A 23,224-nucleotide genomic window follows, 5' to 3' on the forward strand; every position below is an offset into this window, starting at 1 on the left:
AAGGGCTGGCACAGGATGCTGCCCGAGGACCGGTCGCTGGGCTGGGCTGGGCATTCAGGGCTCTGTGGAGCGCTCCCTGCTGCCTCACAGCCAGCCTTTTTTAATCTCTGAAGCGCTGCAATAGCGAGGGGTGGGGAGCTGACACAGTGAAGAACCAAGTTCTGAAAAGTTCGTTCTATCGTCCACGAGGTTGCCATCCCAAACCGCCCCATCGAGCTGAGCTTGCTGATCTCCGGCGTGGCTGGCAGCCTTCTGAGCTTCCTCTGACAGGGGAATTTTACTTGCCTGTTTTGAAAACTCCTTCTCTAACTAGCCGGGCGAGGGGGCGGAGGGATCTCATATTTGAGTGAAAACAGCTGATCTCCACATTCAAACCTGCCCGGCCTCACTTCACCCGGACACCAGGGCCCCTCTGATGGAGTCAAGTTTCACCAGCCCTGATGTTCTGGAGAAATCAAGTGGATACAAACGGACATATTTCTGAATTAGATGGCTTTAGAACTTAGAGCTAAAGTTTGAGCCATGGGTTTAAAACTTACAGACACTTGAGGTGGGAAGAGCTTTGGAGGCCATCTAGCCCAAGCCCTTAATTGTGGATCAGGAACGCAAGAAAAAGAGAACGGCAAATGAGTAGCAGGTTAGGAAGTGGGATTAGAAGCTGGCCCGTGCTCCCCACTAATTGATGCCGTTAGTTTTATGCCAGGGTCATCCTCATTGTTGCTAGGATCCTGAGGGCAAGAGTATTCTGGACTTGACATTGCCTTACATGTTCTTCCTAGGTGGTGTGAGGTTTTACAACTCAAGACCCGGCCAGCCATCCCAGATGGAACTCCTTCCTGCCTTATGGATAATGCGGGGCCTGCGGGGCCCCAGTGAAAGAGGATGGTGTAGCCTGAGGACTCTCCATGCTTGTGACAAGCACTAAAGTTTTAGAGAGTGCTTTTTTTGAGGTGTAATGCACATCTCTGCTCCTAGTAAAACAGTAGAATAATCCTAGCTTAGTTTCTGCTAGTATTTCTTTTACACAGCAGTGACTCTAACCCCAGCTTTTGTAACACTCTGCCGTGCCATCAGCAAGATAGGCCTGTTTTCGTAGTTTCTTGTTTTCTCTCATTGTTTTCAGCACACCGATGAAAACCATGATGTAAATGTACTGAACAGCAGACAGCTTTTAAAAAAATAACTTTTAAAAAGGGAACTTGATCTTCAAGACCAATTTTAAAGATCATCCCAGACGGTTGTTAAACACTAAACACTATAAATATTGCCTCCTCTAAAGGCTGAAAACCACTGTTTACTCTTGGTAAAACAGTTCATAAGAGGCTGTTCCCTACAGTCAAAACAGTGTTTTTATTTGAGAGAAAAATAATCTTTCACTGGCTAGCGAGGTGAAAGGTAAGAGGAAAGGGGAGGCTAGGAAGGGAGATAAAGGAACAGGAAGTAGGTAGGGCAAGAGTCAGACTAAGGGCAGAAAAGACAAAGTGCTATCACGTCAGTGGCTCAGGAGCAGGGCTGCCCTTCCACATCATCCCGTCACAGGCCAGAGGGTGGCCTCGGAGGGGCACCGCTTACCACAGCTGGTGCAAATCCTGAAAGGTGTCATGACCATGCTGGGGGGGGGGGAAGGGGAGGGAGTGGGGATGGATGGATGGATGGATGGATGGATGGATGGATGGGTGAATGCTGGGGATGAGGCAACTCTCTCTCTCTTGTTAGGTATGTGAAATTGGTAGACCCTAGAAGCCAGAACTGGTGAGGGTTGCTAGGCTTCAGACCTGCCCTCACAGTGACCGTGGGTGGATGCAGGGACCGCACGAGGCCTGCAGCTCTCCTCTGGCTGTGTGGGAGCCCACACCGAGCCAGAACCCACCTGGCCCCCTCACTAACCCTTCCAGAGCCTCCGTTCCTTCCTTGCCCCCATAGGTCCTTGTTGCTTTCCACCGTCCTTCCATCCAGACTGCCTGCCTCGTCTGCTTTGTCCCCAACCCCAACAAACAGTGCCTCTTCATACGCCTCTAATCCCACTGCACCTATCCACGCAGAAATCCACAGTTCATCTGTGCTGGAAATTCCAAGTTAACCAGACAGATATGCAAACATCCAACAGGAGCGGTAGCTCCTTCTGAATAATACTATTCCTCAGTCCAGAAGTCAGGTGGATTCCCTACAGTCTTGGGGTTATGGTCAAGTCAGAGACCTGTAACTGCTGTTAAGAGACATGTTACTTAGGGCTGCAGCCAGGGGAGACAGAGGGAAGGGAAAAACCCCTCGGATCACTGACCATCAGAGACAATTTTATTGACTCACAGAAACAAGCCCAAAGCCCTCTGCAGCAGCTCTGAGCTCAGACCTTGTCCTGCCACGTTTCATGGACCTACACTTGTAACACTGAGCAACTTGTCCTTCAAAGTAGCACTTCAATCCCCACAACAACCCTGTGAGGTAGGTATCACCACCCTTCCCCTCCTGAGCCAGGTTACAGATGGGGAAACCGAGGCACGAGTTAACAGAGAGCAAGTCACGTGGGAGTTCAGGGTTAGCACTGGAGCTGGAACACAAAATGACTCTTGGTTCCCACCACACGCTAGTCACCGATCACCTTGCTTCTCACCGTCCCCTCTGGTGACTGCCCGTGGCAGCAGCACAGGAATGAAACCTCGCTTTGCTGAGAGCCCCTGCAGACAACAGTTTTCTTTCCATCCAGTCTGCAGAGCTCCGGGGCAGGGGGTGATGTTCAGGCCAAAGCAGGCCGCACCGCCTCGGCGCTGTCTCCTCGCGCACGGGTGGACCCCTTCCCCAGCAGAGCCCCTGGCACGTGGCACCCGCAACAAACCAAACACAGGCCCACGGCCGATTCTTCCCGACCACTCAGTCCCACATGTGTGCAGGTGAAGAGGGGACTTTAATGGCATTCCCCCAATGGACTCATTGTAAAGAAGACAAGAAGGGTGTCCCATCCCAGGCAGCGGCCCCCAGCGGCGTCCGCTTCCGATGGCAAGCCCAGGGGTCCCCAGGGCGGTCCTGAAGAAGCTGGAGTCCTAGGCTCCAGGGCGGCCTGAGGAGCCCTGCAGGTGGCAAGGACGCAGCAGTGGGGGTGGCAGGGGGCGGTGGCAGCTCCAGCTGGCTCGCGGGTCAGGCCCGCGAGTGGTGGCTCCAGCCAGCGCGAGGCGCGGGCTCAGGACCGGCTCCTGTCCTCATGGTTCCCAACGATCATCTTGCTGTACAGCTTCTGCTGCTCCTCTTTGAACGTGTCCTTCACCTTCTCCCTCTTCAGACCACCATCCCTGATGGGAGAAAGGCTGGTGTAAGAGCAAAGAAGGCCTCCAGCCCACCCAGTCACAGCCAGCAGCAACACGCTGCTCCAAACCCAAGAAGAACCTGTCAGAAACAAAAGTACCCCGTGGCTCTCTCCCTCCCGAGGTGCCGTCAGTAGTGAGGCTGCACGCCCCAACTCCACCGTTTCTATTATAGCTCTCACTCTTGCCCTGGGGTCAGAACTCCCCACTCATGTTCAAGGCACTTTGTAATCACTTCAACCTACCAAGGAGTTTACAATTCTTTCTACCAATTTGCCCTCACCTTACAAAAGATACAGGAGGTATTCTGGGATCATGGAATGTGAGCCAAGCTTTAAGAAACACTGAGACTATAATGAATCCGCACATCTGATCTGTGGGATAAAATCTGTAAATTCAGACCCAGGGATTCTGCAAATTCATGCCAACAACAAACAAGGGGAGCTGCCACTCCTGACTTCTTCTGTGCGTGAGGGACAGTGCTGCAAAGGAAACCAAGTCACTCTCAGGGTCCTGGGCTGACAACCCTGGCACCGCCCCCCAATATCTCCCAATCAATTCCCTATACTTGGATTTGCTTCTTCAAAGTCCCACTCCCATTCATCACCCCAACTGCTCGCCTACACCCTAGAATGAGCATCTCTCACCTTCAACAACTAATGGAAGCCCAAGTCCACCTTCAGGCTTTCCACTACAGCTTTTTTCCCCCTTTGAGTTATGGAGGTGGCCATGGCAGAGAAAGTCTGGACGGACCTTATGCTGATGCCCGTACCATCTGCTGCCCCTTTACAAGCCATGGCAAAGGTAGTCACGCTGGTCGTTCTTAGGCCTCGCGGACAGGGCATGCGGGCAGTGGCAAACACTCCAGCTCCAGCAGCCTGTCAGACCGGAGTTCAAAGTCTGGCTCCACTGCTTGCTCTGTGACTGTGAAAACGGTTACCTGACCTCTCTTGAGTGCGGGTGTCCTGTTTGTAAGATGGGAGTAACAATGCTCATACTGCAGGCACCTGCTGTGAGGACGGAGTGAGCTCGGCACCTAGAGCAGCCTCAGCACAGCGTCTGGCTGATGAGGAGTGTTCGATAAGGGAAGCAATTTTTAAAAGGCCATACCTGAGAGCCATGCCATCACCTAAGAATCCACATGTCAGTATCAAATTTGAATTTCTACATTCTTTCCCCGTAATGCCCACTTTAGTCAAATGCCCTATAGAACTCACCCTTGTGCTTAAAACAAAGGGTCCTAGGGCATGGAATGATTTCCCTGAACCAGCATTCCTCCCGATCACAGTCCTGTAATTTGGAGGCTAACTATTGCATATTCTGGCGTAAGGGTCCACAACTATGGCCCGTGGGCCGAATGCAGCCTGGTAACTGTCCTGATAAAGTCTTACTGGAACACAGGCATGCTCCTTTGTTCACACAGTCTCTGGTTGCCACCACACTACGATGGCACACTTAAGCTGTTACAACGGAGACCACATGATCCACAAAGTAAAAAATTTACTGACTCTACAGAGAAAGTTTGCCAACTGCTGCTCTAATAGGTAACAAGCCAAATACAATAAAGGAAACTTCTGTCTTTCCAAGGATAGTCCAGTTTTGCCAAATGTACAAGATCAGAGAGCCCAGTGCTTCTATGAAGTTTCCAGACCAGCATCAGGCCAGCCCTTCTGAAGGACCAGGACTGCCTGGTGCTCTGGTAGACTAACACAAACCCAGAAGGTACACAGAATCAACTGCTTCAGTCTAGTCATGCTGGGCTCTGTGTTCCCCAAAGTTAGGGCGGCATGGACTACTTCTGAGTTGACACCAGGAGAAAGGAGTCAAACTGTTCACTCTCCAAGGCTGACAAGCTGAATTCTCTACAACAGGGAGAAGGCGGATTCTTTGTAAATGGAGTCAGCAATTCAGCTTCTGCTTCAGAAATTCCCATCCTGCTACACTCAGCTGATAACACCCGGCTCTGACTCACCAAAGCAGGTCCACGAGCCCTCCCTGCCTGGCAATGGCCGATTTCACCCTATTTGCAAACTGGACGGCATCTTCATCAGTCTGTGAGAAAGAATAAATGAGACCACTCAACACAGGCTGATGTCACACAGATAGAAGTGAAGACTTCTGCATGGTGTGGGGACCCACCTCTCTGGTCATGGGAGGCAGGTACCAAACACTGCAGACAATGGCCCAGCTGGTCATCATTCTCAGCAGGTACGTTACCATCCCATATTTGCTGCTGTTCCAGAAGGCATCACCAAACTGAGGGTCATACTGAAAAAGAGTGGAAAATTGGATGGTAAGAAGTCAGTAGTTCAAACGAGGTGGGTTGTCAACAGCAACTTTTGTGAATACATCACCTGGGGCAGTATCAGTACCAGAAAGCCATACTCAGACCCCTCCATGAACACTTCTGAAATGATTCTACACCTGGGCACTATGACCTTTAGCAACACGAACCCCCGATTGACTCAGATTTTGCTGTGGATCATTAGGGAGGACTCTCTGAACCGCCTTCCCCCAACAAACGTCCTCCTTCTCTTTGATCCATTTCAGGTTTTACTCATTCATGGATGTATGTAGTTATTAACATGTTTAAGCAGATCCAAAACCAGAGAAGAGGATTAGACACTCCCATATCTCCACTCCCCAGATTCAACCATTACTGACATCCCACCATCCTTGCCCCCGTCATCCTTGCCCCCACCATCCCGCACCTGCTCACAAACCCTATCTCCAACAATGGTGTCCTTCACTCCTCAATGCTTCTACATGTGCCTCACTCAAACAGAGACACCTTCTCACATCACTGCCAAGTTTTTAAGATCATTTCTGGTGCTCCGGACCAAGGAGAAGACAATTACAAAGCTTACGCTATGCTTCTGTAATTATACCTCTAACAAAGCTAATGATCTGTTTAAGCGGGAGGCTCTGCTCTGATCACATCGCCAGCATTCTAGAGGGAACAGGGGTGCGACAGCTCACGAGGCCACCACACGCGTGCTGCCCTCCCTGCCAAGCGGCAGGCTCAACAGAGACTTTCTTTTGCCAATGACTCTAGTGGAGGCTAAGGCTGTACTCCAGTGGTATCTTGTGGGAAAAGTGGCTGACACCGTGACCCGCAGTCTCACCAACAGAAGAAGAATTTAAGCAGCAGGTAAGCAGGGTTGGGAGAGCTGTGCAAGCTATCAAAGCAGCAGCAAAAGGAACACAGTCTTCGAAGACAATGACCGAACCGACTGTCCTGCAACTGCCAGCACGTGTCTGAAGGGCTCTCACAGACATGACACCAGACTGTAATTATAGCGCAAAGACGGGGACCAGAATGGGGAAAATTAGAAAGAGGCAGAATCTCAAGAGTTCTCCCACAGGACCTAGCTGCCACTGTGTCAGAAATGCCCTTTCTCTGCAGAAGCTCGAGAAGGAACACCAGCAGGGACGCTGTGGAGACTAAGGCACTTGACAGGCTGGGGCAGGATTTGGACTACACAATCTTTTCTAAGGCTCTCCAAGCCACTTTATGATTCTCAGAACAGAAATTGGATAATTATGCCTAGTTGTGGACTGACTACAGGAAGGAAGACATTTAGATTAAATTACAGACTCAACTAAGAAATTCAAATTTATAGAAAGCTTTGTGAGTTTATATTATAATAGCAAAGGGAAATAAAGGAGAAGAACGAGTTTTAAATAGAAGCTAATGTTTAAAAACTGCACAGAGAAACGAAAACTGTTCAAGCATAATTTTTTCCTCCATTTGAAACTGGCATCCCTTTGTACGGCCATCCCTGATCTATTACTTATGGCTTGCAATTTATAAACAGAAAGAGTTACAAACCCCTGTTAGAATCTCTCTGCAGCACTATCACCAACAGCCAAATTAAGGAAAGAGCCCAAATGTCCTTCAACAGATAAATGAAGAAGATGTGGTGTATACATATAATGGGGTACTCCTCACAATCAAAAAGAATGAAATCTTGCTAACCTGCAACATTGTGGATGGAATTAGAGAGTATTATTCTAAGCAAAATAAGTCAGAGAAAAGACAAATAGCATATGGTTTCATTCATACTTGGAATTTAAGAAACACACCAGATGAACACAGGGAAGGGAAGGAAAAATAAGATAAAAACAGAGAGGGAGGAAAAATAAGAGACTCTTAAATACAGAGAACAAACTGAGGGTTGCTGGCGGGGTGGTGGTGGGGGATGGGCTAAAGAGCTGATGGGCATTAAGGAGGGCGCTTGTTGGGATGAGCACTGGGTGTTACATGGAAGTGATGAGTCACTGGGTTCTACTCCTGAAACCAATACCACACTGTATATTAACTAACTTGAATATAAATAAGTTTTTAAAAAAAGAAAAAAAGAGAAGCTAATGTTTATGTTTTGAAGAAAGTGGTGTTACATTTTATAAGCACTATATGGGTAAAATAGTTGATGTTATGTGTGCCAGCACTTTGTTTAGAGTTGATTTTCTGTTCCATGCTGGGCAGACACTGTTGAGAGAAAAACAAAGCAAAAACTCAAAATAGTAATAAATTTCTCAATGTCAAATAATGGTTTAATTTTGGTGCAAATGTAGTAAGAGCCTTGAAATTGCTAAGATTGTCCAAATTTGATTACCAATGAAGGCTTTATAACAACTAGCAAAGTTGTAGAGCAAAAGGTTTTTTTTTTCTGTTTTTTGTTTTCTTTGAGAGAAGAAGAAAGCTGGAGTTGGAGAGGGGCAGAGGAAGAGAGAATCTTAAACAGGCTCTACACTCAGTGGGGAGCCCAACACGGGGGATCCATCCCACAAACCTGAGTTCATGACCTAAGCCAAAATCAAGTCGGATGCTCAAAGGACTCAGGCACCCCAAGCAGAAGTTCTTAATCATAAGTGTTTGTTAATAAATTTGGGAAGGGAATGAAATTATATGTAAAATTTACATGCCTTTTGGGGCACCTGAGTGGCCCAGTCGGTTAAGTGTCCGACTTCAGCTTGGGTCATGATCTTGCAGTTCGTGGGTTCGAGCCCTACACTGGGCTCGCTGCTATCTGCACAGAGCCCGCTTTGGATCCTCTGTCCCCCTCTCTCTGCCCCTGCCCCATTTGTGCTCTCTCAAAAAATAAACATTAAAAAAAATTTTTTTTTAAAAATTTACATGCCTTTTTCTTTGGAGAAGAGCCATAACTGCCCCAAGGGTCCAGGTACCCAAACTTGTTAAGAACCACTGCTTCACAGCAGGGTTCCCAAACCAGCGCATCAGCAGCACCCAGAATGGGTTAGAAATGCAAGTTCAGAAACACCCAGCAATCTGCATTTTCCCAGTCCTCCCAGGTGATGTTGACGCAGCTGTAAAGAACCGATGTTCCGGAGTGAGCAGGGACAGTGAGGAAGGGCCTCCTCTAGGAACTTGTTTCTTACGAGCATGTACAGAGCAGCCCAGGATCCCTAGTACATTCAAATGCAGGACGGCATGCACATGACACAAAAACCGCTCGCCAGGTTCTTCCCCATAGCAGACACAGTTAATGGACTGTTTTCTTTCTTGAGTTCCCAGAGACAGCACCCTCAACAGGTGGCTTACGCAGCCCTGACCCATGGATCAGTTAGTTAGTTACCCTACAGCCACTGTTCATGTGCCATTCCTGCACTGGAGCTCTGCCTCCCTAGTTAAGGGGAGGGCTGGTGAGTGTTTGCTTACCCAGGAGAAACCCCTCTTCCTCAACTGCGCGAGCTGTGCTGGCAAAGTGACAGTGATTCTTTCAAAATAATGCTCTGCAAACAGCAAGCAGACCCTTGCAAAAGTATAGAGACTAAATTCTAAGTATAACTGACACAGATTTACTCATTGTTTCACCCTGATCTGAGATTTCAACGTCAATACTTTAAACATACTGACAACAGCCTGTGGTGTTTAGAAGTCATAGTATTCTTTTAGAAATAGTACAATGTAAGTATTTATAAAATCAGATGGACGTGATGGGGGGCAGGAAGGAGAAAAAAGAGAAACTGACTGAATTCTATACTCCCAGGTAAGTCTGAGCAGTTAGAGGTACAAGCACCCGAAAAGTGGGGGAGCAGCCTAGACGAGCTCTTTGGGTGCATTTCATTTTCATAAGCTGTTCCTGGTACAGAAAATGACATCACAGCCCAAGATGTGGAGCTGTCTCTTCCTTCAGTGTTAAGAACACATCTGTAGCCATCCGTGCTGGCCTCTCCACCAACTGTACAAATCCAGCCGGGCCACACCCTCAACTCCCTGCGGCAAGCCTCCTCTTCGAGTGGAGTACCTTGCATTCTGGGTAGGTTTAGGAAGAAAGAGGTGATGGGGGGGGAGGGTGGCGACAAGCAAAGCTTGTGAAGGGTCCCCCACCTCCTGAATCTGGTGGTGGCAGTGAGGTGTGGGCTCTAATTGGCTGTTCCTCATTCAGCCCCTCCCCTGCCCCTTCTAATGGGCTGGAGACTGTGAACAATTCCACGGTCTCCTCCTCCAGCACACTCTACCCACACTAGCCAAGCCCAAGCTGCTCCACTGGAGGATCAACCCACGAACCAGTGACACCAGCTTCTTCCTCCCCTTTCTCTTGCTGTGTCCCATTCATGGCATCTGCGGTAACAACCACATGTCCCCTCAGAGGTCCTGATTGTACCTTGATAGCAACAGGGTAAACTGTGGCTCCAATCTCAAAACTTCCTTTTTTGAACATCATCACTGATGTATTATTGATGCAGGTTCCTAAAATGCAGAAGAGAGTAAAATGCTATTTCTTTTGGTCCTTTACCTCAGAGACTAGGAGTTTAAGGACTAAATACAATAATAAAACCTCTTTTAATGGCTTTTCAAACAGGATAAATCTGTCATCTCCATAGCTTATGGATGAATACCTAAAAGGGATAAGCAAGACACTGTACTGTTTCTTACTCTAGTACAAGATCATTTTCCCAATTAACACACCCAGATTAGATAAAAGGCCAGAGCCACTCAGTGGACTTGGGAGGTCTCAGTAAGAATCTACATGAAGCTGAGATCCCACTGACAATACTATAGAGGGGACTCCTGCATTGGGAAAGGTCACACTATGGCCTTCAGTCCAAATTCTGAACTTTCCTGAGTGTTCAGTCCCACAACAAATTTTGAGGGGGACCGAACATTATTCAGTGAAAACAGAGAACCCCTGCAAGGGTTGGGGGACTTGGTCTGAGGTGGCAGCAGAGTCATCATCCTGCATGGCTTTCCCACCCTCCCCACCCAGAAACTCTTTGCAGTGATCGACCCCTTCTTACCCTCTGGGAAGATGAGGATGGGTAGCTTGCTTTTATCCTGCACATGCTCAGTCAGTCTTTAGAAGAGACAAATAGAACAAAGGTTCAGACAGCCTTATGTCCATCATCACCAAATGCACTTATAAAACAACCTATGCAGATGTCACAGGGGATGTCGTATATGAGTTAACAAATAACGACTATCTTTTACAAACCCACAGTCTAAATTGTATAAAGACAAAGCTTATGAAGACACAGAAAATCAGATGACTACTATTTAACTCCTACAACTATCGAATGCAGTCTTAACATCTATGTAGAGGACACTGCTCAAACTTGGGGCTACTAAAAGAATGTGCCTGCCACAGGGCCTTGAGGACAGCACCCTCAATAAACACCTGTTACTGGACTTCTGGACTTCCTAACAGCCATGCTGGGTTGGACCTACAGTCCACCTGGCTTTACACCATCCCTGAGAGATGAGGTAAAGGGAGTCCAATGGCAGGTCCATTTGCCCTGTGGAATACCGCCTCACCTGAGTCTTGCTGCTCTCCATTCCCTGCAAAGCTCTCACCATTGCTTACACCACATCTACCTTTCTTTCAAACTTGAAAACAGAGAAGCACTTGGTTCCATTGCCTTAAGTTGGTTTTTATTTGTGATAATGAATTCACCTTGAGATTTCAGATAGCGTTAAAAGTTCATATGTTTAGGGGCACCTGGGTGGCTCAATCGGTTAAGTGTCTGACTTCCGCTCAGGTCATGATCTTATAGTTGGTGGGTTGGAACCCCGCATTGGGCTCTGAGCTGTCAGCACAGAGCCTGCTTTGGATTCTGTGTTTCCCTCTTTCTCTGCCCTTCCCTTTCTCATGCTCTGTCTCTGTCTCTCAAAAAATGAATAAACATTAAAAAAAATTTTTTTTAAAGTTCATACGTTTATCACAAGGAATAAAAAAGGTTAATTAATAGACGTTACTAACTTGACAAATGATACTAGGCTTTCTATACTTTTTATATTCCGTATTTTAGGGAAAAAAATGTTTTACTATGAAAGCAGTCTAGGCTCAGTGTAGAAGACACTATAATTCCACTGTGGAGGGATAACTACCCCTAAAATGCATACATTCTAACTGGTCTCACGGAGCAATGGCATTTCATTGATTTACCTTTTAGCCACCAGGTGGCGATCTTTCACTTCAGAACGCTCGAACCAGACGTGTGGGCAGGCCTTCACCATGGCTCTCTGAATCACACCCATGAGTCCCCCGTGCACTTGACCCACCTAACCTCACACAAAGGAATAACTGGGAGTGAAACCATCCTCACACAAATCCCCCACTCTGTGGAGAAAGCCCCAGATCCCAAAAGGAAAGTACCGCGACCTCTCACCCTCTAACATTTTATTGATCAACACGTTTCTCACTATAAAGACACCATTGTTAGACTCACTGAATCTTACATTCGCCTTTTAATCAGCCAAAGCAAAAATATGTAATTGAAAACACAGCTGAAAGCCCTAAAAAGAACTAAACTGAAAGCCCTAAAAAGAACTAATGGAGCTGAGCAATACCTTGTGTAAAAATGCTTTCCCTGGGCAGATTGTCCAATGCCCTTGAACCCAGTCCTTTCAAATCCTTCCCTGTCCTTCACCCCTTTCCGTGGTCTACCTAAACATCCAAAGTCTAATCTCCAACCGCACTCAGTTACTCTGATCAGAATACTTCCTATCAAAGTACCGAGGAGTTCTCAAAGCAATAGAAACAAAGGCTACAATCTATGTTGGGGCCCACATGTAAAAACATGGCTCCATGTTTACACCCTTAGGTAAGAGATCTATGAAGGGACCAGAAGCGTCCTAGCCCTGAGCATTCTAAAGTTCTTACTTGCCCAAGAAAGCAACAGAAGAAGGTCTTACCATGGCATAGTAGCCATCACTGGCCAAAATGATGACATCAATGGGAGAGGTGTGATTGGCCACACAGATGCCACCGTTTCGAGGCCTGTTTTCCCTGTGTTTAAAACATATGCAAAGCAACAAAAATCCATGGGAAACCATTCATGTGGAGCCTGCTGCCCCCCTCCTCACCAGATCCAGCAGCTCTGAGAGCTCAGAAGAGCCCCCGTGGGCTGGCTGCAGGTAGGTTGTGTTTTGCCAGTGCCATTTCCCTCCACATCATACCAAGTGACCTCACCTGTCATGGTAGGTAATGATGGCTGTCAGGGCTCGCACGCAGATCCGGTAACACATTAAGTGAACATGTTTACTCAGGAACTCCTTAAACCTGATACAACAGGACAAAGATTTTTGTTTTTATTTTACGCAGGGGAAGGCAGGAAAGTTACTGACTCTAACAATGTAATTATCATGCCTACAGTCCTTTATGACTGCTAAGTATTTTTATAAATATTGGTGGATATGATAAAACTACAATGTAATAGTGTCTTTATGACTGCATATGAGGACACAAAGAAATGAGGAGAATTGCTTAAATTCACCTAAGTTAATGGGTTTAGAATTTATAGCTCTCAAATGTCCACCACAGGTGAGTCTCCTCAATTCTCTTCCTTCCCAGCCAACACCTAGAGGCAGGGCAAAGGACAGAGGGTCTGACCTCACCAGCCCAGGGAAGAAGAGAGCCAGCTCTCGAACTTTCAGATGAAACAAATTTCTCTTAAAAAAAAAAAAAAACAACACGAAAAAGCCCTACCTATATTTCTTATCCTCTTACCAATTTATCAACACAGCAGAATGCTCAAAAGTAAACAATGTGCTGTAAAATCTGCTGGCACTGAACTCCACGGCTGTGAGGTTCCTCCCTTCAACACTCTTCCCAGAGTGTCAGAGGGCAAAAGAACACAGTCACAGATCAAGACTGATGAAAAAAAACAACAAAAAACCCACAACCTTCATGCTGATGCCACTGTTATCACTGGCTTATCTTATCTATCGAAGATGCTGTGGATGTGGCTGTCCCCAAAGGAGTGGCCTGGCTGGAGCCACCATTTGTGGACATGGACTCACCTCCCGTTTGGCAGGTATCCCACCACGGTTGTGCCTACCACCAGAAGGCTAATCCCAGTGAAAGCAAGAGCTATCCTGTAAAGAAGAAGACCCATGAGAACACAGCACACAAATCCTTGCACTAAGGACAGAATCAAGAATGTGAAAATGAAAGTGGGCATCACAAAACCACCCCCAAGACCTGATCACCCAGGACCCATCTAGATAAGAGCTCCATCTAGAAAAGTGAGCAGGCCTATCATCACCAGAGAGCATCTGAATTCCAAGCTGCCAGTGAACTGTGGATTTGGCTCTCAGCTGACACGACCTCCTCAGGCATCAGGCTGCCAGAATGACGATGGAAAAGCCTACTGTTGGCTGCTGTGCCCTCAGGCACCTGCTGTCCTGCTGTCTTACCCTTCCCTTTGGCTCTGCACCCTGGCAGAAGCACAACTTCTCTGTAGAGCAATAGGAAGTAGAGCCCGAAGGTACCAGGAGCCAGCAAGGCGTACTCAGAATAGTACATGCTACAGAAAAACGGAGAGATCAATGTTGCGTCTGTATTAGAGAGGCACACTTATAGGAAAGAATTAGCCGCGCCCAGGGAGCAGTAATCAGAGTACACCACGTTCCCTGGTCCTGTGTTTAGTCCACGTAGGCGAGCAGTTTGATTTTAAGAAACCCAACTATTTCTGTCTGATATGCAGAGAATCCAAGGGCCTCTAAAGGATAATCACCAGTGTACCCTTCCAAGGGTCGGACGGACTGGCCAGTGACACAATCATACCATGATCCTTTCTAAAACGGGAAAGCAAAGCAGGGCGACCCAGGTAGGTCAGTCACACCTCGGGCTTAGAGGCAGAGGCTCAGGCCTTTTGTCCCCATGAGGCCTGCCCTCACCTGAGTGGCAGAAGGAAGCAATATCGAATCAGCACTCCTAATCCCCATAAGACCGTGAGCCGAAGGCTGATGTACTGGAAGTTATAGTTGGTTCTGCTCAGCAGGTTCCAGGACTCCAATTCCTCTGCTGAGAATCTCTTTGTCACCTCATCATCCATAATGGTCTCCATTCCTTTCCGGCAAAAGTAGAAGATGTCAGAGAGCTCAAACTCTGGAGTATTATCCAGAGCCTTACTACTACCACTTCGACGGATTTCTTTGATCTCTTCTTCCAGCGAAGTGGGATCTTTTGCAATGATTCCTGCAAAAGAGAACACCCCTGTCAAGCAGCATGTTGGGAGGGTGCACGTTAAAAACATTCAGAGTCCACATCCTCCCTCTGATACAGTGAAGAGTATGTGTGGAATTACAAGCACTCAGGAACATAGACGGTTTGGGATAAGGAGTGAGAGCCAGGCTTACCATTCGTATAGGGCTTGTAAAGTTGGTGGTTCTTCTCCTTGGCGCCTCTCTCCATTCTCAAGGTGGCCCACTGTGGGGGGAAATGGCAACACAAGGAATGAGACCCTTCTTCACACAGTGAATGCCGCCATTTCCATCCCGGAAAGTCCCCATCCTGGTCACCTGAGATGGGACTGTGGCTGAGAAAGCACCTGCTCTACAAGGAAAGTCAAAGCCTTCTCCTTCTAGAGCAGGCCCCTCCTTGACAACAAGGAGACAAAAGTTAAGTTATCTATAGCAAAGGCCTGAGGACACCTGGGTCTGTTTCTCAGGCCTAGGTTCTCTCTGAATCTTTGTCTCCAGGATACTGAAAGAATTCACCAACTGCTGATACACAGACCTCTTGCATTTCCTCGTCACTGCCAAACAGCAGCTATTCACAAACAGTAAAATCAAGCATCCTTTAAGCGACTGCCTACCACTTGATGCTACGTACCTCCCAAATTATTCCAAAAGCCACAGTTTTAGTTTTTGAATATTAAAAAAATCTGTATGTCTAGACTGTCCATCCACCTCTAAGTAGCCTTTTAATAGAAGGACCCCAAGACCTGACATAGAAGGGCCTGAGAGTGGTTTAGTATTAAACAAAATCACACAAAAACACTATTTGGAGGGGCGCTTGGGTGGCTCAGTCAGTTAAGTGACCGACTCTTGATTGCGGCTCGAGTCATGATGTGAGTTCGAGCCCCACGTCGGGCCCCCTGCTAACAGTGTGGAGCCTGCTTGGGATTCTCTCTCTCTCCTCTCTCTCTGCTCCTCCCTCTCTCTCTCAAAATAAATAAATATACATTAAAAACAACAACAAAAACAACACTGCTTGGAGGTTTAAAGAAAATCTAGTTTGACACCTCTGCTAAGTCCTTTAATCACCTCACTCCAACACTCTTTTCCATCTACAAAATAAGACTGATAGGATGTCAACCTCCTGCTTCATGGGGTCACTGGGATCAGATGAGATCATGTATATGACAGAGGTTGGGAAACTGCAGACCACCCTAACTGTCCTCATTGCTACTGAAATAATAGCGGATTCCAGAAACGATCTAGAAAAGAAGCCTCTTCCTAGAGCCTCTCTTCTTTAACATCCATCTAGCCAAAGTCAGCGAGCCAGGGTCTCTCCTGCCACCCTCATAACGAGAAGTGGCAACAAGCTCACTCTCCCTGCCTGGAATGTTAGTGCTACACAGAAAGCTATGCCCATGACCAAAGAAATAGAACAGATATTTTAAAAGGTGTCTTTTCAAACTTCAGTTTCCTCAGTTACGCAAGCTATCATTCTGTGACACAGCAAAACCCACACGGCCTACAGCGCCTGGTGCGGACTCTGCTGGCAGAGCCACGCATAGTAGGAAGGCTATGCCGCGTGGTCTAGCAGAGCCAAAGGCAGGACACGAGTTTCTTCGGTGATCTGACCTCATGTGGAAACTTCTTAAACAGACAGCTTAGAGTCACCCACTCAAAGAGGGGTCTAAGGCAAGAAAACCCACATCACCCATTTTCTATACATCAGGTATTTAATTAGCACTGATGTTTTCTGGCTCTACGCATGGATGATCTTTTCTAGAAGAAAATGTAAATGAAGCTCCTAAAATGGAGGAAGGTGGATTCCACCTGTGAAGTCCATCTAGGGAGAAGATGAATAGGGGCAAGAGAGCTTAGAACAAGCCTGACATATACAGACACAGGTTGCTCAACCAGAATTTAGGCTTTTCCATTTTGGTCAAGACTGCATGCGTACAGCAAACATAGAATCAGAAAAACTTGGTTCTATAGGACAACTTTGGTATTTAGACAAGGTTGCAACAGGCAGGTAATATACGGTATCAAGCCTCTTGAGCACTAGAATTGAAGTCTGTGAGGACTGCTTCACTATGCAAAATTCAAGATTGCTGTGGTGTTTTAATGGGAATGGTACAGGTCAAATGAGACTCTATGTCTCCCAGCTCTATCACAGAGCTGTCCTAAATATCGCCTTGCCCTCCTGCTTTGTACCTGTAGCTTTGCTTTGTCACACTTCAGGTCCATTACAAAATGCTTCTGGGTTTAGAAGGGAACTGTGCAGTCACAAGAGTAGGAGGAAGGAGGGCAGGGCTAGAGGAACCTCGTTGTTGGCAGCGAAAAGCCTGTCACGGAGTGGGCCAATCCGTGAACTGGACTGCGTCAGCCTGGTGCAGAAGACTGAATGTAAGGGGTGACGCACAGGAGCAATGTCTGACAACCACACATCTGGCTTCTATGAGCTGTCACCTTATTAAAGAAGTACAGTGTTCAGAGACCCAGAATAAAACAGAGAATCCTAGGTTCAGAGTTCATTCCTATGAACCTCCTCTCCTTCCCCTGATGTGAGATGCCATCTACCACGCTACTCAGTATCAGATTACCAAATCATTCCCTTCTCAGCTTCTCCCAGAGAAGAGACCATGTGAGGGCATTAACAATGCCACACGCTCAGGTAACATTAAACCCAAGGTAGACCTTGGCAGGTGAGGTGCAGGCCCAGTCCCTAAAAAGGCAGACGGTTCACTGGTGCATTTTTGCTAGTTGCTCCTTCTACCGAATGCTACAATTTAGGACTTAATCACAAGTAACGTCTAATAGTCTTAGCAACACTAATCTCAGCAGTCAGCCCCCACTGCATTTTTCCACATATATATCCAAAGAATGAGGCCCTTAGAAAAACCAGGCTCCCATCATCCAGCACCTTTATTCTCCTGCAAACACCACCTCTTTTAATGTCTCTTTTCTTTCCCTGCTTCAGCTGTAACCTCCAAGTAGCTACTAGCAAATCTGCAAATCTTTACTTCACAGAAGTGCCAACCTCTATTCCTAATCGTCTGCTGGTCATCTCCATGTTCAAGTCCAGCTGGCTCTTAACAGCATGTTGCGAACTCAAAACAGCATACCTCCTCCCAACCCCAAAAGTGCTCCCCTCCCTGTGGCCCCAGGATCACTATCTCTCTGGTCATGCAAGCTTTCAAGCTTTCCCATCTGTCACCAAGTCCTAGCAATCCTCCCCTGAAATGGCACCCTTCCACAGCTGCCTCTTGTGTGATGTCATCACCTTTGTCCCTAGCCTATTCTCTTGCCTGTATTAATGTAAAGGCGATTCAATTGCTCTTTCCTCCCTTCATGCCACTCAAACACATGCTGCCAGTCTGATCATGTCACTTCCTTGCTCAAAAACCTTCAATCGTTCTCCAATAGATAAAGAAACACTTAGTTTTGGGGTGCCTGGCTGGCTCAGTCGGTTAAGCATCCGACTTCGGCTCAGATCATGATGTCACAGTTCGTGGGCTTGAGCCCTGCATCGGGCTCTGTGCTGACAGCTCAGAGCCTGGAGCCTACTTCCAATTCTGGGTTTCCCTCTCTGCCCTTCCCTGCTCATGCTCTCTCTCTCTCTCTAATAAACACTGAAAAAAAAAAAAAAAAGAAAGAAACACTTGGTTTTATAATCCACCTCACTCCCTCTGTGCATCCAATGTTTTTACTCCACTAAACTATGTACTGTCTGCACTTCTAGAATGCTTTTGCCTTTTTAAGATCCAGTTCAAATGCCAACCCTTATACAAAATATTAGTTAATTCCTGTGGAGTTCATCTCTGCCTGTGTATTTTAATTGGCATCTAATTGTAAATTGGTTCTGTATGCATATACTTGTCTTTCATAGACTATGAACACCTTGAGGGGCGGGAGCCAGAACCTACCCATGTTCTCACTCCAGCAGAGTCTGACAGAGGAGAGGGCCCCACACGTAGTAGGCAGTCAATAAGGGCTGTATTTAATTAATCAACTCCCAGGATTTCTCTTCATCAAGGTCTCCGCATGAAAAGATGAGGGATAAAACCTAAAACTACTTTCCATCATCTTCCCCACCACAGTCACCTTCTCACCTCGTTCAGCTCATCCTTTCAGCCACTCAGGGTTATGTTACAATCACCCTTCTCACTGGGGTTGGGAGGGCAGACCTGACTGACACGACCTCGTTCACTATAGGCACATAAGGACCTGTTACTACTTCTGCTCTGTAGATGAGGAAGCACGTGGGAAAGCCTGATGACTGAAGTCAAGTTGCAGAGCTCGTGAGAAGAGCGCTGAATTTCAAGCTAAGGGGCACTGGATTGGAAAGCTCATGCCCATCCCACTACAATCCCACTGTACAGCCTCTTGGGTTTCCTCACAACCGCCACTTGCTTTCTAGCATTCTCTGTCAGCCACTTCAGCTTTGTACTTCAATGTTAGATTACAACAGTCTCTGACCTGACCTGATAAATCTCTAGCCTATGAGGGAAAATAACTCCAGTCATTTCTTTCCATCTATTTCTATACTTTCTACTTTCTCCTTTCCCAAATCATCTTCAACTCAGTGGGAAGTCCACTCCCAGGACTTCTACCCCAAATAATACCATCATCACTGTGTTTAGGGTATATGTGAAGCACCAACATTAAAACAAAACCACTTTTAAAGAATACTGCTGCCCAGCCAAAGCATAAGAGACTGTTAAAAACTGAGAACAAACTAAGGGTTGATGGGGGGTGGGAGGGAGGAGAGGGTGGGGGATGGGTATGGAGGAGGGCACCTTTTGGGATGAGCACTGGGTGTTGTATGGAAACCAATTTGACAATAAATTTCATATATTGGAAAAAAAAAAAAAAAAGAACACTACTGCCCTCTGCGCACGAAGACCTTCTGCAACTCAGCACTGACAAGACCTACACTGAGTTAAGTCTTCCAGGACAGGGAACAGAGAAGTCACTGACCCACCCATATTCTCCCCTTGGCAGATATACCAACATTCTTTTACAGACAAGGATGTACTAATTGTGGGAAACTAGCTGTTAAGCCAGGGCTTACTTCGTTCTGCCAAAAGCACAGGTATCGCTACAGTATGGACCATGAGATATGCAGTTTTAATAATCCTTATGAAGATTACCCAGTAAAAGTGGCTGACAAAATCCCAAAACATGGATACAAAGTTATATACATATATATATAAATATGTATTATATGTATAACATATGTAATATACAACATATATTACACATATTATACATATATTACGTATATTATACATATAATATATATATATACTATTAACCACAACATATGAATGCAGTTGCCAAAGACTAAAAGGTAACACACGTACAAAACGTTAAAGGTACTATAAGCTGGGTAAACATCAACGAATGCTTAAAATTCTTTAATATTATATTATTTGTCCGGTTATCTACTGCTACATAACAAACCACCCCACAACTCAGAGGCTTAAAACACCACCACCAATTATTTTGCTCATGAATCTGCAAATTGTACCAGGTTTGACATCGGCTGGGTGGCTCAAAGGCTGAGGGCTGGGATCCTCTGCTGACTTGCTCACTCCTGTGTGTGGTAGTTGATGATGGTTGTCAGGGCCTCCTTGGGACTGAGAGCTGGAATACCTAATACACGGCCTAGCCTGGGCTTCCTCACAACATGGCAGCTAACTTCCAGGGGCAAACATCCCAAGAGTCAGACAGAAGGTATATTGCCATTTTTAACCTAATCTCACATGTTACAAAGTAGAATTAACATCCACTACCTTCTATTTGTTAGAAACAAGTCATAAAGCACGCCCCTATTCATAAGGAAGTCAATCAGAATTCTACCTTTTGATGGCAGACATCAGAATCACTCGGGGAGTTTAAAAATACCCATCCAGACCAACTGAATCAGAATCTCTGGGAAGATTCTAGTACTCCCAAATAAGTAGTACTTTTAAAATGCTTCCCTAGGTAACTCAAATGTATAGTTGGGAGACTGAACCACAGAATTAAGATGATCTCTGAGCTTCCTTCCAGTTCCAAAATTCTAGATTATCAGCCCAATGTAAGAAAGGATGAAGGAGCTAAAAAAGGTAAAATAAATATTAAAAAAAAAAAAAAAAAACAGGGGCGCCTGGGTGGCTCAGTCGGTTAAGAGTCTGACTTCGGCTTGGGTCATGATCTCGTGGTCCGTGAGTTCAAGCCCTGTGTCGGGCTCTGTGCTGACAGCTCAGAGCCTGTTTCAGATTCTGTGTCTCCCTCTTTCTCTCTCCTCCCCCACTCATGCTCTGTCTCTCTCTTCTCAAAAATAAATAAACGTTAAAAAAAAAATTAAAAAAAAAAAAAAAACCACAAGCACAGATGTATTTTTAGATGTATACATGGATACACACATGTATACTTTCCAAGATCTATGACCAGTTTGGCCAAATCCAACTTGTGTCTAATACTAATGCTGATAAATACAGCATTCAGTTCTTACTGTCCATTAAGGTCAACTCCGAACAGTAATAGTGAGACAAGACCAGATAGTCTTGCAGAGCCACCTATAACCTTGCTGGAATTTAGCAGGTCTTTCTAGCCCACCTGCCTCTAGCTCACAGCCAATTTGTAATTACCCACATAGCTCCACAGGACAGTGCCAAGAGCACCCAGAGCCCTCTCAGCCCCTGATACTACTGCTAGGAAATAAGAAGTGCAAATCTAGTTCCTGAAATCTTCAATCTTGAGGTCAAAACTGGATATACCTAAATATACACACATTATTTCCAGAAGCACTTCTAAATCACTGTGCCTCGAACTAGTGATTTTCAAGATGTGGTCAGCAAAGAAAGTTTCTGATGGCCAAGATTATCTATCCCATGGATTGGCCCAACAATTAGATGTATATCTAATGAATTTTCCACTGTGTAATTATTATCTACATTAAAGTCACAAAAGCATACATTTAAAAATATAGTCACAATTAGAATGATTTTAATTGGCTATGAACTTTTAATATATTAATTTTGGGGGACATATTCAAATGGAAAAGGGAATATGTACAGATCCTAGGTCAGTTTAAAGTGGTTAATTTTATGTCAATCTCACCTCAAAATTTTTTAGTGTAAAATCGTAATTCTTACAGGAATATTAAATACTAAATCCCAATATTCAATAATATACATAAAAATATTTCCCACTATAAAGTAACATTTCATACAGCTTGCTTAATCTTTCAGAGTCTCCATTTTCCACTGATAAAATGTAGATGTCCTGTCCACTGAAGAATAAATAACCAAAGGAAAATGACTGAATTTTTTATGAACCGTAAGATACCAGATGAACAAATAATTTCTCAAATTTTGCATTTCTCAAATTATATATGGTCTCAGCTATGAAAAAGAATACCTGAAGATTTGGTGACGACTGAAAACAGATATTGCTAACAAGTTATCAACTCTTTGGATAGATATTAAAAGTCCTGTGGCACAGATCAACTTTAGGAAATACTACTTCTCACCCATTTCCTTTACATTGTGGCCACTTTTGTTCAGGGTATAATTGGTTAGGTTCTGACATATGTTAAGAAATTTATTGTCCTTCTCTTCTATCTTTAGGAAAATAAACCAATTCATCAAATGACCTGCCATGTTAATTCTTTCTGTCCGAAACGCAAGAACCTACGGAAGATAAATGTTAAATGTTTGAACTAGAGAAAGGTCTCTCCCACACGTATCAGTGAGGAAATACCTTAACAGGAGCTCTGTGTTTCAATATCTGTTACATAAGAAGAGGCAGAGTCTGGCAGTGATTTTTAATCCTAAGCTCCTCTTTTTTAAATAAATAGGCAAGGTGTGGAGATACAGGAGGTTCCTTTGCTCAGATGAATCAAACATTCAAGTACTTTAGCTGGAAAAGAAAGTTTGCTGAAGGCTTTCACAAATACACATTTTTTTTTTTAAACTCAAAATGCCACTTCCCAGTCTCTCAACTTTCTCTGTATGCAACAGAGAGATAATAATCTGCCAGACAAGAACAACTCTTTGCTAACAGCATTTCTTCCCTCCTCTGTGAAGCAACTTTTTGTAAACAGCACAACTTACCGCAAAGATTTTTAACAAGGTTTTCATGTAGAGCTTTCGGATACCAAAGGAGACTCCAAAAATGGCAGGGACTATGATGAAAACGAGGAGGAGGGTGAAGAGGACGGTCAGGGAGATGCCCAGAAGGTTGACAATCAGGCTGTCAAAGGGGAGCAACAGGAACATGGTGGAGGATCCAGGCAGGGCCAGTGCCCTCCTCCCCAAGAACAAAGCACTGTCTTCGGATGGTCCTATCAGACAGCACCAGCCTGGGAGAGAAAGCGAGTCCCCATAGGATAGCAAACCCTGTTCCAAGTTCACATCATTCGACTGCCTGGGGGCAGGAGGACCGTAAAAAAAGGCCGTAGGGGACAGCCCAAAAATGCCAGCTCTCCCCAAAACAGATGGACTCTAGAGGT

The 23,224-nt window shown here is 45.7% G+C and overlaps 1 protein-coding gene across 1 annotated transcript; it reads right to left on the bottom strand.

The window, feature by feature from the left end:
• Positions 1-2,277: 2,277 nt before the first annotated feature.
• Positions 2,278-23,209, bottom strand: GPAT4 (glycerol-3-phosphate acyltransferase 4). The gene is made up of 12 exons (XM_042934755.1): positions 22,827-23,209; positions 14,905-14,974; positions 14,443-14,743; positions 13,564-13,638; positions 12,734-12,823; positions 12,457-12,550; positions 11,708-11,823; positions 10,563-10,618; positions 9,929-10,014; positions 5,436-5,564; positions 5,269-5,348; positions 2,278-3,284 (listed from the first exon to the last, which is right to left on the bottom strand). The coding sequence occupies exons 1-12, from the start codon at positions 22,989-22,991 to the stop codon at positions 3,176-3,178; spliced, it is 1,371 nt and encodes a 456-aa protein (XP_042790689.1). The 5' UTR covers positions 22,992-23,209; the 3' UTR covers positions 2,278-3,175.
• Positions 23,210-23,224: the final 15 nt, after the last annotated feature.

This window comes from Panthera leo, chromosome B1 (assembly GCF_018350215.1).
Source record: "Panthera leo isolate Ple1 chromosome B1, P.leo_Ple1_pat1.1, whole genome shotgun sequence".
Classification (NCBI taxonomy): domain Eukaryota; kingdom Metazoa; phylum Chordata; class Mammalia; order Carnivora; family Felidae; genus Panthera; species Panthera leo.

Excerpts from the sequence above, each read along its gene's own strand:
- GPAT4 (XM_042934755.1), bottom strand. The coding sequence starts at position 22,991 with ATGTTCCTGTTGCTCCCCTTTGACAGCCTGATTGTCAACCTTCTGGGC. Across the intron at positions 14,744-14,904 it reads TTACAAGCCCTATACGAATG|GAATCATTGCAAAAGATCCC; the intron begins GTAAGCCTGGCT and ends TCTCTTTTGCAG. Across the intron at positions 5,565-9,928 it reads TTTACCCTGTTGCTATCAAG|TATGACCCTCAGTTTGGTGA; the intron begins GTACAATCAGGA and ends ACTCTTTTTCAG.